Here is a 17,739-nt window from a genome sequence, read left to right as displayed (position 1 = left end):
CTTATTGTCTGCTGCTTTCCACCTCTTGGATTGTACGCTCTTCAGGGCAGGGTTCTCTCGACCCGTGTCTCTATCTGTGTCTGTCTGTCATTTCCAACCCCTATTTAATGTACAGCGCTCTGTAATATGTTGGTGCTATATAAATCCTGTTTATTATTATTATTATTAATAATAATAATAATAATAATAATAAAATAATAATGACTCTAAAGAGTCTGATGGAGGCTGTACTCTTTTAGTGGGGAGAAGATAGGAGTCATGGGCTTTCAGAGGAGTAAGACTAGGTCCAGACCCACAGTGTGAACAATTGTTCCGGCGTCACTTCCAATGTCTGTCACCTTGCCAGCTGCTAGACTGCCAACACCACTCTGCTGGTTCTTAAAGAATCGCACTTGCACATTTGACAGTGCAGTATTGGCCTGCTCACTGCTGCCCCCGAACATTCTATATTGGGCTGCCATTGGTGAGATGCTATTCATAGGGCCTAATTTAATAAAGCCCTCCAAGTCTGGGAAAAATAGACAATCATGGGAGAACCTGGTGATTCTGCAAACTTGAAATGGATTTCTAAAAATCATTTGCTTTTAGTTGACAAATGTTTTCAATACTGGACCACTTTCATTCCAGGTTTGCAGAATCAGATTCTCCCATGATAGTCTTTCTTCTCCAGCCTTGGAGAGCTACAGGTCCATAGTGTCTAACCCTGGGATGCGGTTCAGTGGCGTGAGGAAGTGCACCCTCACCACCAGTTTAAAAAAAAGCCCAAATATGATACCTCAAAAACATACCTAGAAGTGAGGAATTTGAAATGTTTCTATTAAGCCTAATTATAACAAAAACTTTTAAAACTTTTTAATGTAGTGCTTTTTTTTATAGAAATCCCTTTAGTTTTAAACCTCTTAGCTTATTAATATTATTGATATTCATTTCACACAGTATGGCTATGATGATAAAACAAGAATGGTGGACAGAGTGAGACTTAATTGGCAGTATGAAGAAGCCAAGAAGAGGTAAGTGCTTCCTTATACCTGCACTGTGAACTATACTGATCAAAGTAACCAATGAAAAGCCATTATGCTGAAAGCCAAGCCAAGCCATGCCAAGCTAATGACGGTTGAAATATGTTATGTACTTCTGCATTCCTTTCATGGTTTTAGATGTTGAAGGTCAGCCATATACTTCCTAGCAAACACAATTTTGTAACAAGCAACGGATTATTGAGACACTTGAAGCGCAGGGTTGATAGTTTCTAATATTAGCTTCAATATAGTTTTATTGTTTTTTGCCAGGAAAACAAGTAAATACAGAGATGAAATATAAACCAAAGCTTTTTTTTTCTGCCTAAAGATATGTATTGCTGTCCATTCATTTCTGAGATTTGCACAGATCTGCACCATTCTTAATCCATGTTTGGGATTAAAGGAAACCTAATTTTTTCACTGTATTCTTTTAAAATCTGCTTGTTTTCTTCCACTCCTCAGTCCGAGATTGATAGTAAAAAGGATGATAGTATAATTTGATTAGTGCAAACCCAATTTATCATAAATATTCTTTGCACAGACCTATTTATAAATTAGTATATAATTGACGTATATAGTAATACATGAAAGGCATAGGCAATGAAGTTTGGTAGGGATGGGGTTACTTTTATAGTCATTACAGAGAGCACATTATTTCCTATCGATAAAATAAGTCAGATTTGTCAGTTGGGACATATTTGGTGTGTATGGGATTTAAAGTATAAATATGACGCAGGATATGTTATTTTGGATAAACTGTACAGTCACATTCTTCATTTATTATGCATTCTTCACACAATGGCCTTCAGTGTTCTGTACATCTTGTGCCTGTACCCATGTATATGTGTATTCTACACATTGAACGTCTGGCAACACTTTCCTCATAATAGTCTTGCGTAGGTGGAGAATGTGCTGGTTGGAAGATATCAGTTTGAGAATACTGTAAAAAATGTTTCATCTTGTTTCTTTTCATTTATATTCTTTCTTTGAACATGTTTCTGGATTTGCTGGTGCAGAGGGAAGCCAACTTTCATCTATAGCAACTAGTTTCTAGTTATAATAAACTTGAACTTTATCTAGTAAGTAAAGGAAAATATAAATCTGTGCTCCTCTCTGATTTAGTTTCATGTTGCCACTGGTATTTGTCCATATAGCTAGGGCTTACCAACTCCCATTGCAGTTTAGTGATAATGAGGGCAAAGCAGTTGGTGAGGTTAGCCATAAAGTCAAGAATAATTAAACCTTGTTCACACAGGAAATAAAATGGGTTCAGTACAGAAAGAAGGAACAAATATGCAACCAGTGGATTTAGAATTTAGGTTAGGTATTCAGGTCAGTTTTTAGAAGGTTGGTGACCCGCTAAATAGTAAGTAAAGAATAGAGATTAAAGCCTCCGAGTGCGCAGCTTCATAAATCATTTTGACAGTTGCCTCTGGATTTCTGGATTTAACTTAGAAGCCAGGGCAATATTGTTTACCATATCAAAAATCAGTTGTGGTGAAACAAATTAGGAGTTAATTTCTTCATTCCGACATTCATACAACATTATGGTGATTTGAAAATGATTTAGACTATTTTAATGAAGAGCAGTGACCATCAGAAACTTCTGGGCCCCATATAAAGTTCAAGCATTGGAAAACTAATGCTAAAGGGACTGGTACAAAAGTACCCCTTACATTGTAGACATGCTGAGATTGTACTTGTGGCAGTTGTCAGTCTATGTAATCTACTGTCTGAAAAAAGGTGTCTGTATATCAACTGCTGAAACAGAAGGTTGGAGGGAGCTACATTTACTTACAAAGCAGTGCAGATATTGTACATGTACATTCACCCTAATAGGAATATAAATCATTTCTCTCTCTGTAGGAATTTTAAATGTGTGATTGTGTTGTGTATGTTGTGATAGACAGGAACTAAAACAATTGAACAGTTTGAATGACAACACAAATAGACCTGGAAAAAATATATGTAGCACCTCCAATAAATCCAAGGATAACAAAGTTGTTTGCTATTTGTATTTATTGATTCCATTAACCCTGTATAATGTATAATGTTAGCAATATACCTACATAAAAAGACTCCACTTAATACTACAAGCACATGATTTCACATTTCATAACATACGCTTTGTGTTTCCATTTTTTTGCTGTGATTTAATAGGCTAACAGAGGATCTGAAATAAAACATCTGTAGCCAATAGTATATCGTTACACTCCAATAAATACTGTGGGGTACATTGGGGAATAAGCACTGCATTGTTTCCTATTTACTTATCATTTCAAGCCAGTGACGCACTTGGTTAGGTTACATCTGCGTCCTTTCATTCTTATTTCCCCTGCTGAATTGTTTTATCCTTTAGCCTTGTCAGAAGTGTTGAAGGCAGTACATCAGACATCTATAAAGTTATTTTCATTGGGCTCACAGGAAAACTGGGCACTGATTCCCAGAACAAGATTGAAATTCTGAAGACTATTTTAAAGTTGTTAAAGATGACCTGTCAACATTGTTTAGGATCATTTCATTGAGTAATATTTGAAACCTGCCCATGTTTCTCCTTTTCAAGATACTTACTTTATTTCTCAATAGGTCAGCTTTTAGATTGCATCTTTTGTATGGTATTTCTAACCTGGCTATCATGTCTTTTTATAAAATGTATTATGTTTGGCATGCTCGATTGGGCCTGCTTTTCATCACTTCTTTAGGGCTGTGTATTTTGGCACAAGAACATCTTGGGGGTATTATTTTGCTAATATTGGCATGATATTTTCTATATTATTTTAAAACCATTATTTTGACATTATACCAATAAGATAAGTGGATGCAGTAATTTTATTCATTATATTAAGGGTATATTTACTTAGGGTTGGATAAAGGAGTTAGTGGTGTATAGTTTAATTGTTGGGTGTGGGGACTGCAGCTCAGAGGTGCTCATTCACACTTATGTGCTGCAGAAATCGACTTGTTACCCCAACACTTAGTAATACACATACTGTATTGCACGGGGCGGGCTCCTTTCATTCTTAATGGTACCCCCAGAACACCTTCTCAAAGTACTTCTGTTGCAGCAGCCGTGCAATACACAGCATATTTGTTTTTTCTACTTATTCATTCAAATGGCAATCTATTCAAGGTAATATGATGTCTAACATAATGCACATTACTGCACAACCACTGTGCTGCAAAACAAGTGTGCTGAGAAAGTGGGTTGGGGAGCCAGGAGTGAACATTTGCTTCTATGGGTTTATTCTGTGGGTTTATTTTATAGCATCGGCAAATCATGGCTGTAAATATCAACTTGTTATTGACGAGAGTTATTATTTCTGGACAGTCAATTTTATAATTGACTTTGGAATAATTCACATTTTATAAATCAGTCTCTGTTTGCCACTATCCAATTGGATGGCAAGTTTTACTTTACTGAACATGCTATATTGTAATTTGTTGTCAAGTTCAGTAATATACAGTGATGGTCTAATATCTTAAATTGGTACCTTAAATTCCAAAAAGTATAAATAGAGAGGAAGCCGACTTTGTTCATAAATTCTGCTTAGAATTCTGTCCGCCTCTTGAGATTGTTTAATAGTTTATAGATCTGGGTCCAGTAAATATTCAGTAAAATTGTATGTTATATGTGTTGGACAAGTGCAAATAAATACTTGTTGTTTCTGCCAAAAACACCTACTGAGCCAATAGCTACCTGTTCTTGCTGTTATTAGTTAGCATGTTCTCTGGACTATAGAACACTTGCACCTATGTTATAAAGATATAGAAGGGGGGGGGGATGTTTTCCTCTCATAACACACTACCAATCCCAGGGTTAGGGTGGCCCTGGGGCTAGAAGGGCATTTTCCACAGGTCCAATAATGCTGTATGTTGGCATGGTGACCCAGAAGAGATACTTCCATATTCAGATCTTACACAGGGTCGGAACTACTGCTGTGATTTGTGTATTGTGTGGTAAAATAGTGAGGGGGGTGGGATTGGTTTGGTTGGGAGCTTGGTGCTAGCTGCTTATCATTTTATAGTTTTCTGTTCAATGTTCTGTGATCACTGTACCTGCCAGAGGAAAGTCTTCCTTTTCAGTTTCTAAGATGTTAACATCCTAAATGCATAGAGCAGCAGAATCAGTCAGTGCTGGAACTACAAATCAGTGAAATGTATTGGCGCTTTTAATAACGAACATTTATCATATTGGCTTGATAAAATTCATATTATTTTTACAATGAGCTGTAGTAATCATTTTTGGCTTATACAATACTTCAATATTTTTCTTGCTTTTGAATATTTATTGTATTTCAGTGAACAATGTTATTCAGAACAAAAACCACTTTCCATCAGGCCCTCCATTACTGTGGTACCACAACGTATTTTGTGTGGTGCACTTTTACCCCAACCATAAAAGTGCCAGTTAGTTGTGTTTGCTTTCCAGGCAACAATGATTCTCTTTGCAGCACAGTGAGTGAGCATTGTTACCCTTGGACAAGAACAGTGGCATTAGTAGGATTGCCAGATTAATATAAATGGGAAAAAAGCATGAATAAGGAAAATAATGGATCACACATCTTGGAATGTGTAAGCTGCAATTATTATTATTTTTATTAATATTATTAAACAGGATTTATATAGCACCAACATATTATGCAGCGAAGTACATTAAATAGGCATTGCAAATGACAAACAGATACAGACAGTGACACAAGAGAAGGAGAGAACCGTGGCCCAAAGAGCATACAATCTTTTAGAATGGTGTAATAATGCAGGTTTATTGTCTGGTAATAGTCACTTTTGTTCACATCTATCTTCTCCCTGTCAGAGCAGATATGTCAGTTTAGTGTGTAGTGTGCTATGGAGGCACATTTATCTTCTGCTTCATCTTTTGATAATTTGCCTGCACCTGCTATATGAGTATCTGTTAGCTAAACTGATCCTATAGTTCCTATAGATCCTATAGATAGATACAATAACCTTGTAGTCTGACACTGACAGGGAGAGAATATGGATAAATAATACAAAATGCAGAGTGAAAGGTAAAGCACTTTAATACCAATGCAAGAATGTAGAACTTAAATAATACAGTCTGACAAGTATCACCACTCTTATCATAAATTTCACCACAAATTTATTTAGTTTTATGGCCACTCCTGGGAAGCCATGCCATTCAAGAGCCTAAATATCTAACTCACATTTCTCTTTCTCTTGCCTCTATGAGTTGACCTAGTTACCTTTTAAGATAGTAATGCCTTTATCTGTATACAAGACAATAAACGGTTGTCTGTCTGAGATATATATGTATGTCTGTATGTGTATATTTATATGTGCAAATTACTGTATCTGGTTACTTTAAATGGAAGTTTTTTTTTTTTTTACGGAATTCCTGACATATAAAAAGCTGAAGGTCAGGGAGTGGCAGAGGAAGTCACTAGGGAAAGACCAGTTTTCCGGCATGATTGCAGAGCTCAGTGGAAGCTAGCTGGGTAGTAAAGGTCAACTAATGATAATTTATACAAATGCTTTCATAAACTACTTTTAAAGTGTATTTCATCTTACAAAGACTAATATTTACGGAAACACTATGTAAACCCTTGCCACCACTAGCATTACAAAAATATATTTTAACTGTACAAAAGTTAAAAGTAATGCTTATTAGGAGTTTTATATCAGAAAACTTGCATAATCCAATCATAGTAAAATTTTATACCATTTATAAAGTTATCCTCCCTGCGGACCATGTGCCTGAAGGCTTAGGTGCATGGTCACATGATCTATGCTGACATCAGAATCAGGCAGTCTAAACTCTGATCCGATCTCATAATAGATATCACATGACCAAGTGCCTAGGCCTTAAGGTACAAGGTCAATACTGCAGGGTCAGTTTCTTTTTTTTCCCCCTCTGATCAAGCATGTAACAAGAACCAAGAAGCTGATGTCATAGTATTAGTTCAGTCAATCAGTGGTCTATAGCAGAAGTCCCCAATCCCCGGGTAGCCTGTTGCCAGTGAGTTGGGGGCCGCAGATGACAGGAGGTGGGAGCCCAGGCAGCGGGAGCGTGGGCGGCCCTCTTTTGCAGCTAGTGACAGTGTGATGCAGGAGGAAGAAGCTGCTGAGAATGGCAGGGAAATGTTTGTAAGGCTTATACTGCTTTGCCATTGTCTGCAACTCCACCACCTGACAGCACAATATCTCTCGTACACTTTTCTGCTATTCTCCGTTACTGTGCTGACAGGAGGCCGAGCTGCTGAGAATAGCAGAACAGTATAGGCTCTACATATACCAGTGGTTGGGGACTACATTTAATACTAATTTCAACTTGATTTACCCTTATCCGTGACTTTTATTTGGCAGATTTTCAGTTGATGTGTTTGTGAACCTTTATTGACAATTAAGTTGTACTTCTTAACATTTGAGACTTTGCATAAAACTCATCAGATCAGCTACATTACATGCAAATATTGCACTATTGCAGGACTGTATTTAGAATAAAGAGACTGGCTTTATAAATAGTAGACAATACTAAATAAATGTTCCATCTGATAGTTTACTTTGACTACAATTATGCGGCTGATAAAGTAAAAGCAATGAAAAAAATTAGGAGACAATTACAGGGTAAATACTAAATATAATTTCTGTTTTATCTCATGTAAATCGCAACTTGTAATATTTACAACAGACAGGGCCTGTATGCGGATATATTACTTCTTCCAGTGCTTTTATTTTGTCTCATTTGGAAGCCATTTTTGTAGATTAGCAGAACATTTAAACTTGAAGTAATGCACACAATCTGTAAGGTTGAAGATTTTCCTAACATTTTGGTTTCTTTTGCCACTGCAACCACAACCAATTACGTTTTTAAGATCCTCGTCTTCTTATTTTAAGTCAGAAGATTTTTAAACAATGTTCAAGAAAACGTTCTCCTTGAGGGACATGTGATCTAAATTCTTTCCAGATGCAAGTAGGAAATAAACTGTGTAAGATTTCTTTTCTTCTGGGAGAATTTTTTTCCTGGACATATGAATTGTCATTTCTTTGTGGAAACTGAGAAGTATCAGAATACTTTTCTTTACTCTTGGCTGTTTGTCCCTTATACTACAGCCAAAAGCCAGGAGATTTATGATTTTTTTAGAAGCACACCTTGCATTTTCATTAAAGGGAAAGTGCCATCAGTCGCAAACATTTTTTTTTTAAGGTTGAAACATTTTATCTGAATTGTTGATAGATGTGCTAGAGAGATTGTTTATGTTGTTGCAGAGAGTAAGAGGGAGTTCGGGCTTACATTGAAGCTGCTTTATCCTTTAGCAGGTTCCCCAAAATCATCAGTAAATTTAAGTAAGGTAGAGAGGGCTATCTAAGGGGTTGCTAAAACGGCTGAGAATCAAGCTGGGTCAATAAATGTTTAGATCTGGGTAATATTTAAATTTGCATTTATTAGGTAAATTAATTGTATTTGATTAATTTTTGGGGGCAATAGCCACAATTATCCAAGATACTGGTCACTGCTTCCTTGAAAACAGGCTGACAAAGTGACTGCAACACATTGTCACTCAGCCTGCCTGGAAATAAATGGATTGTGTAACATATATATTGTCGATGGTTACCTTTGAATAGGATCTGTACTGTGGAAGCTGTACTTCAAAAAAGCAGATGGGAAATAAAACACATAACTAGTAGGTTCCCTACAACTTTTACTTCTGACCATTACAGCTATGCTTTATTCTGTTCTGTATCACTATGTAGAGGTAGCCTTATTAGTAGTAGAGCAGGACTTTGCTTCAGTATGTCAGACCTGCCCCCCTGATGGCTGTTAATATTATAATTGATAGGATAATATTCAGTGATCATATATAATATTCTACTGAACAGTGATCAGTGGGATAATAATCACAATAAACATCACCTAAGCATTGCCTTAGGTGGTCTCACCATGCAGATATACAGGTATTAGGCTACAAAAAGAAAAGCCTAGGCATAGTCATTTGCCAGGAAGTGCATTGATATGTTTGTAGAGGAATTACAAATAAATTGTTTTCTTACCATGCTGCTTAGGCACAATTAACATCCTGATGGTTCTTGTGAATCTTACTTTTTTGAGTTTCAGTCTACTTTCAGACCCTAATGATCCAGCCTTCATCTGTGCCTATTTATCATATGAGTTGACATAGTAATCTTGTCTAAAAGTTACCAATCTGTTTGGGTCTCACAGAAACACATACATATCCTTCCACAAAGAAACAAGAACCAGAAAGGATTTAATGCTTCAGGCTGTTCTCCAAAGTATTCTTTGTTTTGGACTTTACCACCGATATGTATTGCTAATGCTCACATTTAGGCAACTCCTGGATACTTTGCAAATAAATATGCCATAGGATGGTCCTGGTCACTGCAGTCCTATTAACATGATTTTACTCAACTTTTAGAGTTTCCAGCATACAGCATCAACTGGCGCTCCTGGAAAGTGAGACGTGGCCTGGGATGGCTGAAGCAGACAGGGACCGTCTTCAACTCATCAAGGAGAAAGAGGCCCTTCTTCAAGACCTACATCTCATTAGTCAACAAAGGCAACCTCCTGAAGATCTGGCAAAGCTTGAGGAAGAAAAGGGACGCTTGGCTGATGAGATCCAGAGGGCACGCTCTATTTCCACTCAAGGAGTCACTGAAAGGTTTGTGCTTCACAAAAGATCTTCTGACAATGATTATTAGCCTTATACACAAAATTGGGTATATTGGGGAAATTGGGATCAGCAGTTTGCTGAAACTAGAGGGAAAACTTTCTTCTGTAGTGGATTGTAATGACCACTCTAAATTTTATGACCTAAAGTTTAACAATTTTAATTATGTTTCTCTGTAGGTCTGATGTAATGTCAACTTAAAACCTAGCATATAGCAAACTCATGTCTCCAAGGAGAAGTGTTTGTTACACACTTTACATTAGGACACAGCACCATCTACTGCTGTGAACCAAATATAAACAGTGGCAGGAAAATATTCCCAAAGACAGGGGGAAACTTGGTTTATACTGGAGTATTTTACAGCATTTTTGTTTCATATTATATTTGTATTCATAATAATGCTTACTCTGCTTCATGACAACATCATTAAAAGGTAGTAGTAAGGCCATGGCCTGTTTTATTGTAAGGCTCATGTTGTACTCGTTCACACAGTAATGGTAATGTCCTGCCACCTCATCTTTCACACTGCTTAGATTAAGCCTTTTTACACAGACTTGTTCATATTATGCCTTTCACATTGAGATACTTTTGTGCTGCCCTCTCACACTGTAAGATTCATGGCCTTCCCTTTTAAACAGCAAAATCCTTTCTTGTGGATTTACTTCCCTTTCACACTTAGTGACCATGGCCTCTCCTTTTGCAATGAAATACTTATGTTTTGCCCTAATACACTGTCTTATGCTCGAGTATTTTTCAAATTTAAAATATAAATGCCATCCAGTAAAGTTCTACAAGTTTGCAGGCTTAATCTATTTTTTTCAGTATAGATGGTAATGGCTCAGGGCACAAATTCCTAATTATTTGCAGAATGTGCTTTATTTGACAGTTTACCAATAAAATACTGTTAGATGCTAATACTGAAATGTTTCCCAGGGAGACACTTGCACCAGCTTTAAAGCTGTGGGTAATTTATCCTAAGAGAAAGAGTGAGAAAACCACGGGTTTAGGAGAACAAATTGTTTTCTGGATGTGTTCTAAAAAACTGAGGGATTGGCAGTGTGAATTGGATCACATAATGGATCATATGTATTCTAACAGGGTGATCCAAACAGTCTGTTGCTAGGCTGACCTCCCTTGTGTCTTTCTGGGTAGCCAGGGAGGTCAGTCATCTCTTCCTTCTCGCTATGTTCTGAAAAAAAAGTGCATCATCTCTCCCTAGGGCACAAGGGAATCTTGGATGTGTTACCCTACAAGAAATTCAACAGACTGCTTAAGGCTATATGACAGAACGCAGGACAATATTATTGCTATTCCTGCTTTCTTTCCTTTTCAGACCTCTATTAAAAATGAAAGTGACATGTTTAGGGGAAATTTGTAACCATTGGCTAATTATGATATGATGGTAGCTACCGTGCTTAATCAATTAGAATGTGTTATAATGTTATATATAGTTTAGGAATTTCAGATTATATTTGTCAATTTGGTGAAATCTTTCCAGCTAGAGACAATTTAATATTATGAATACTGTTAGGCTGTATAGTAAATACACTTCTCAAAAACTTCTGTTATATCAGTTAGTCCAGTTAGGAAGCCTAAATGATGGTGAATCAATTTCACCTGCTTTTGTTGCAAATGGAAGCAACATAAGAACAAGAGTGGCGACAGCAAGCCAACCTACAAATATCAAACGGGTTAACCACAAAAAAAATGTATTTATTCTTTTGTCATCGGTCTTGCATTTTGCTAGTACTCCTGTCACTACTGGTACTTACAGTAGCATGAGATGGTACATGCAGCCCAGTCAGGTTGCACAGATGATCTACATGCTCAAGAATGGCACTACCCTATGTGCCATTGCAAGAGGGTTTGAACACAAGAATAGCTGGACCTTTGCTACAGTCTGGCACCATTCAGAGAACAACTGGAGTGTGGTGCACCATTCTTTTCACAGACGATTGGTGCACCATTCTTTTCACAGACGATAGCAAATGCACACTGGACACATGTGACAGATGTCTAAAGATGCCGTAGTGAATGTTATTCTGCCTGCAGCATCATCCAGCATGACTGGTTTGCCAGTGGGTTAGTGTTGGCCAAAGGAGAGATAAATCCTTGGGGGCTGCAAACATTCCCTGGTGATGATCTTCCAGGTCCATGTGTTTCAATGGCAGTAACTTATTCTCCATCAGAGAATGTTTCCCGGAATGTCAGATTCCCTGCTTTATAAATAGAGCCCTTTTCCTAGATTGTATGATCTTCGGGGAAGGGTCCTCCTCTTGTGTCATCTTTATCAGTCTGACATTTGCAACCCCTATTTAATGTACAGCGCTTTGTAATATGTTGGCGCTACATAAATCCTGTTTATTAATAATAATAATAATAATAATAGTAATATTATTAATACTAGATCTTTCCATAGAGAAGTGAAATTTGAACTTTTATGTACTTAGCAGATACCGATTCTGGTCCTATCCCAGAGGAAACATTTGCTTTGCTCTAGGAAAATTATTTTGAATGATCTGCTTTACCCCTCAGTTAAGATGGCAAATTGGTAAATGGGTGTGCACTGGTCACAGCATGCCTTTTGTGCATGCAATATCTCTTAACCTGAAACAAATCTAGTGAGTTGCTAGACTCCTGCTTCAACTGACAATACAGCAAATCTGATGCACTTCAGCTCTGCTGAGGTTTGTGTTGCTGAACTATAGACCCCCGCCCCCCCCCCCCCCCCCCCATCTTCATTTTTTTATTTTGACCTGACATAAATATAAAAAAAACTAAATCTATGTATATAAAGCAAAATGTTTCCTGTTAAACAGCAAATCTTCAGTTTTTAAGTTCAGGTCTAATTTAGCACATTAAAATAATAAAATATGTGGCAGTTTTCTTTCACCATTTCCATTATTTGCATTGCAGAATATGATACCGGTATTTCAGGAAGATAAATATTTTCTGTAGCACGTTACACTGTTTGTGCAAGTCATTTGTATGGAGATTAACATTCCACATTTCTAAACAAAGGGAGCCAAAAAAGAGTTTCCTGCCATTGCTAATTGTCAGGGGTTTCTTTTTTGAAAATGATACTGATTTCTTTTTCCACTAAGCTAATTTTGCTACATCATCTTCTACTGCTGTAACTTCCTGTTATGTAAAACTTTGTTGGCTGTGTATAGTTAATTCAATTCATGGAACATTAAAAAATGTTAGCAAAGGAAACAGTTGTTTAGGAAAAACTGACTACCTAGTAGTAAGCTGCTACTACGTGCTATGGTAAAATGTTAGTATGTCCAGTTGCCACACTTACTTTGTATCAGATATTCCTCTTAAATTACACTTCTATCTATTCAGCTGAAATCATTATTTGTAAGTTTGCTGTAGGATACCTCAGCTACTGTGGAGCCCCAACTTAACCACTGTAACAGTCATACTTCCCCCTGTCCAAAACAAGGATGTGCCCTCTCTTTCCTGGTCTAAGTTTCAGCCATGCTAGCCCATGTACAGTACAACATGTGGACACACGCGCAGTATACTGCTCACCTTGGTGCATGAGCAACATATCAGTGTACACAGTACAATGTATAGCTCATAACTGTTCATGGGACATGAAGAGCCAACATTATAACCTCTGCTAGGAAAATGTTATTTCAAAGGTTCCCTTCTGTTAAAAAGGTTGAGGAAGCCTGCTGTAGACTGTTATAAATTAATACTGAATTGTACATTTAAAGAAACTAAGGTAAGCAACTATGACTTGTACATGTTTTATACATATAACAGAACATTTATAATTAGCAGTCAGTTAGCCTTAGAGTTTACATACGTTTACATATTTCAATATTATTTAATATATTTTTTTGTAGGTTACTGCTACAAGAGAAGAAAAACTACCTATTAAAGCATCTAGAAGAAGCCACTCGGTTGACGTCTTACCTTCACACTCAATTAAAAAGGTTTGTATTCACAGGAATATTTGTTTCCCAAATCAAATTACCCAGGGCATGCAACTTTATATATCAAAACAGAAAGACATTAAAAATGAGAAAAGTATTGTGCAGTGTTTAGAGATATCTTATTAAAAAAACACAAATGCAATAGGGCTGGGTACACAAGTGCAATAATCATTGTTGGAAAGGATCTTTCACAATCCTTTCCAACGACAGAAGACTGAAAGATGCATGAACGAGCACTGTACATACAGCACCATTCTGCTCTATGGAGAGGAGAAGGGGGAGAACCAACAGAGCAGCACCCACTGTGCTCTCTCCCCTTCACTCTCATTATGATTGTTCCTTGTTCGTTGTCTGTGAATCAGCCGGAACGGTTGTCAGAACGACAGGCGATGAGCGTTGTACACATGCCAGATTGAATCCTCTGATGTGTGTACATAGCCCAACCTACCAGTCCTTAGATGTGATGACTGCATTCATTTTCAAACTTAAAACATATCACACATAGTATAGAAAATATCTCCCAGTCTGTGTTGTTACTGCTTCTTGTAAGATGAACTGAAAGCACAAATAATCTTTTATGTTATATAACAGCGGTCCCAACCTGTGGAGTGGTCCGCGGCCCTGGATGGTGCAACCCCCAGCAGGGTCAGGAAAAGGACCAGAGCCACGAACCATGTCTCCTGTATGCATCGCAGGCTCAGACCTGCGATGGGAGAGTGGGCAGGTTCTGGCATGCACGGTCCATAGACCATAAATTTAGTGGTCCATGAAGTCCAAAAGGTTGGGGGCCACAGTTATGGAATATTCCTTCAGTAAACTCTCCTACCCTGTAGCTGTATGTGACTGAAACAAAGAGAGAACAACATGTTTGTATTTAAGTCTGGGTGACAGCCATGGCGTCCCCTACAAATACAGCGGGGGAAAGAGTGTAGCCACCATAGGACAGTGTATTTTTTAGGAAGTGAACAAGAAGGGTTAAAAAATAAAAACTAATCTACTCTTTCTAAGAACTGGTTAGCTGCAATGTATTTGTTTGTTTTGGGTTTTGTACACATACAGTCAGTGCATAAAGATTTGATTTATGAACATTTTGCAATCCACTCTACAGCAGAGCATAGACTGGGAGAGCAAAAAGTGGCAAAGAGAGCCTGTCAGGCTTAGTCAGACATGCTTGGTAGCTCAATGACTAGCCCTGCTGTAACTCAGCCAGGACATTATCTGCATGGAGTTTGTATGTTCTCCTTGTGCTTGTATGAGATTATTGGCCTAGTTAATGCATGCATAATTGCACAGCCTTATCCACACCTCTTTTTTGTATTAGAGGCAGAGCACTAAACAGATCTGCCCTGTATTTTGCCTAATTATACTGACAGCTGCATTTGATAAAACAAGTAACAAGTTACTTACTTACTGGTAAAAGAATAAGAGGAAGGATTAGGTTCAGTATAAAACCATCCAAGTTCATGGCAAATAATAAAAGTATCTCCTGCAGAGACCATCCTTTGTGGGAAGTAATACAATGAATTGCTATATTCTTCAGTTCTGTTTTAAACATAGATGAACTCTTTTTTACATAAGGTATTCATAAGATTTTACTTCCTTTTCTGTTTCAGCTTATCTGCTAGCACCCTTACCATGTCGTCCGGCAGCAGTCGAGGGTCACTGGCTTCAAGTCGGGGATCTTTGGCATCAAGTCGTGGGTCTCTGAGCTCCATAAGCTTCACAGACATTTACGGCCTTCCGCATTATGAGAAGCCTGAACCCTTCTCTGAATTTTCTCAGCATATGCGCTATGATGTAATTGCATCAGATACTTTTTACAGAGATGGTCAGTATTTGGAAACATCTGGGCTTCCCAAGCTCAGTAAACAAAAAATGTCCTTGGATACCCCGCAGTCATTAGCCTCACTGTCATCACGATCTTCATTGTCTTCGCTGTCCCCGCCAAGCTCCCCACTGGACACACCTTTTCTGTCCGCTTCTCGCGATTCTCCTCTAGCCCAAATGTCAGAAGGTCTGGAGGAAATAATGGGGGCTTTGGAAATCTTAAGAGGACATAGTTCTTGTTTGGTTGATGAAGAGACCAAGGGACAATCTTCTCACATGCAAGGCTGTCACTCGGAAAAAAAAAGTGAAGCTCCTTTTCCAAGTCTTCAAATGGGTGCCGGTATGTTTATAGTGTCACAAGTATTACAGTTATTTGCTCTTGAAGAATGCTACAGGAAAAAAAAATGATGACATTGCTTGTTTTATCAGAAATGATGAGCCAGGGAACTCCAAGCGGCATGCAACATCTAAATGCCAACTTGCAATTTGACATTTTTTAAGTGTAGAGCAGTGTAAGGAATGGTTAAAATTTTATCGAAATGTTTTTGTTGTTGATATCTTTGTCCTATTTGGTAGAACTCCTTTTTTCCTCTTCCCCAAACAAACAGGAAGTGAGAGGAGATCTCTCCAAACCAGAATCCCATTCTTAGACAATTATCTATCACCTCTTGTTCTGGTGACAAAATTGGATTTTTCTTCACTTTCATTCTCAAAGACAATCATAGACAACCATAGTTTGGGGTTACAAGAGGAGACACATTTGTTTCCCTATCCCCTGCTGTTTTTGGTCACATTAGCAGACTTTGAGAACTTTTAATCCGTTTGCTGCCATCTGATTCCCTACAAAAAGGGGTGAAAACCTCCCAGCAGAAACACAGACACCAATATAAATTCTGTATCTACATAACTCTTCTCTATCCTAAAAATATAATATCCTAAAATATAATATCCTAAAATATAATAAGTTGTAATGATCCTAATAAAGTTAAAATGATTTTAGATCTAGATTTCATTTCAGATACTTTCTACAAGTTTGCATCAGAGAGAAAAGTACCTCACTTTAGTAAAGTGATCTCCAAACTTCATCAATTGAAGTGAATATGAGTTAAGAAATTAAAATTTTACTAAATTCAGCAATAGAAAACAGAGAGTGAGGTGACTAGTTTTGTTAAAACCACAAAGATGTCCTATTTACAAATCACTCTCTATTTCTGCCTAAAAAATATTCATGGATTTATGTTCTCTATATATACAAGGTACAGGTGGTCCCCGGGTTACATACGAGATAGGGACTGTAGGTTTGTTCATAAGTAGATGTATGTATGTATGTATGTATGTATGATTGTATGTAAGTCGGAACAGGTACATTATTTTAATAAATGCAATTAGGACAGATGTTTATCTCAAATTATTATTTGGCAGCATGGTGTCAGTTTCTGTATAAAATCCTTACTGTGAGTTAATCACAAACAAAGCAAAAAAAAAACTTTATGGAGCCTAGACATTCATTACATTCTGGAGCAAGCTGTGCTTTGATGTGCAAAAAATGCAGTTTGTCTTGGTCATTAAAGAGTTATAAGAGGCTGCAGAGCTCACCCCCCTAAGATCACCCCCAACCTCAGCTGTGTTTAGCAAAATATTTCTTCTGCAAGTCATGCAAACCACCCCCTTCATGCCCCAATTAGTACCTAGGAGGTGTCCTTATGTTGAATGTCCTTAATTCGGGGGGTACCTGTATATATAACTAGGGAGGTGCAAAGTGTGTCACTTAACAAGGGCCCCTGACCCTCCTAAGCCAACAGGGGCCCCACAGGAGCCCCAAGTCAGTTCAGCAGGGGGGCCCCCAAGCCAGTTCTGTACAGGAACCTACTGTTGGCAACATTCACCACAGTATATAACAGAAGTAAAAAGTACATAAAGAAAGAATTGTTATTCCATCATTTCCAGTACTCAACTAAGAATTTTGATTCCTGCATTATTTACGTCCATGAAGAGCTATTTTTGGGGGTAATGCCAGAGCCAAGGTAAATGAAACATTGTATTGACTTTTACCTTTTAACTCATTAAAGTTATTATATATATATATATATATATCTAAAGTTGTGAAAACATGGCAGAGTTATACAAGGATACCTAGGAACACAGTGAAACCAGAAAGACAATTCATTCTTGTATTTATAGTGGTATGTGACAGTAGTGCTATTGTATTTTATCTGCACGGCCTATTCCTGTTATGTAAGTTCAGCGTAGAGCGTGCTGCAGTGCTGCATTCCATCAGTGCTT

The 17,739-nt window shown here is 37.6% G+C and overlaps 1 protein-coding gene across 2 annotated transcripts in view; it reads left to right on the top strand.

The window, feature by feature from the left end:
* WWC3 (WWC family member 3) overlaps window positions 1-17,739 on the top strand; it is a 94,536-nt gene that overhangs the window by 62,410 nt on the left and 14,387 nt on the right. For both annotated transcript variants that reach the window (XM_072427387.1, XM_072427380.1), the window contains exons 8-11: window positions 937-1,010; window positions 9,431-9,673; window positions 13,540-13,629; window positions 15,243-15,796. In XM_072427387.1, coding sequence (XP_072283488.1) covers window positions 937-1,010; window positions 9,431-9,673; window positions 13,540-13,629; window positions 15,243-15,796 — 961 coding nt within the window. The remainder of the gene's footprint in view (window positions 1-936; window positions 1,011-9,430; window positions 9,674-13,539; window positions 13,630-15,242; window positions 15,797-17,739) is intronic.

The sequence above is a fragment of the Pyxicephalus adspersus genome, chromosome 1, assembly GCF_032062135.1.
Source record: "Pyxicephalus adspersus chromosome 1, UCB_Pads_2.0, whole genome shotgun sequence".
In the NCBI taxonomy this organism is placed as follows: Eukaryota; Metazoa; Chordata; class Amphibia; order Anura; family Pyxicephalidae; genus Pyxicephalus; species Pyxicephalus adspersus.
Note: the sequence above shows the minus strand (reverse complement) of the source record. Positions and strands in the feature narration are given on the sequence as shown.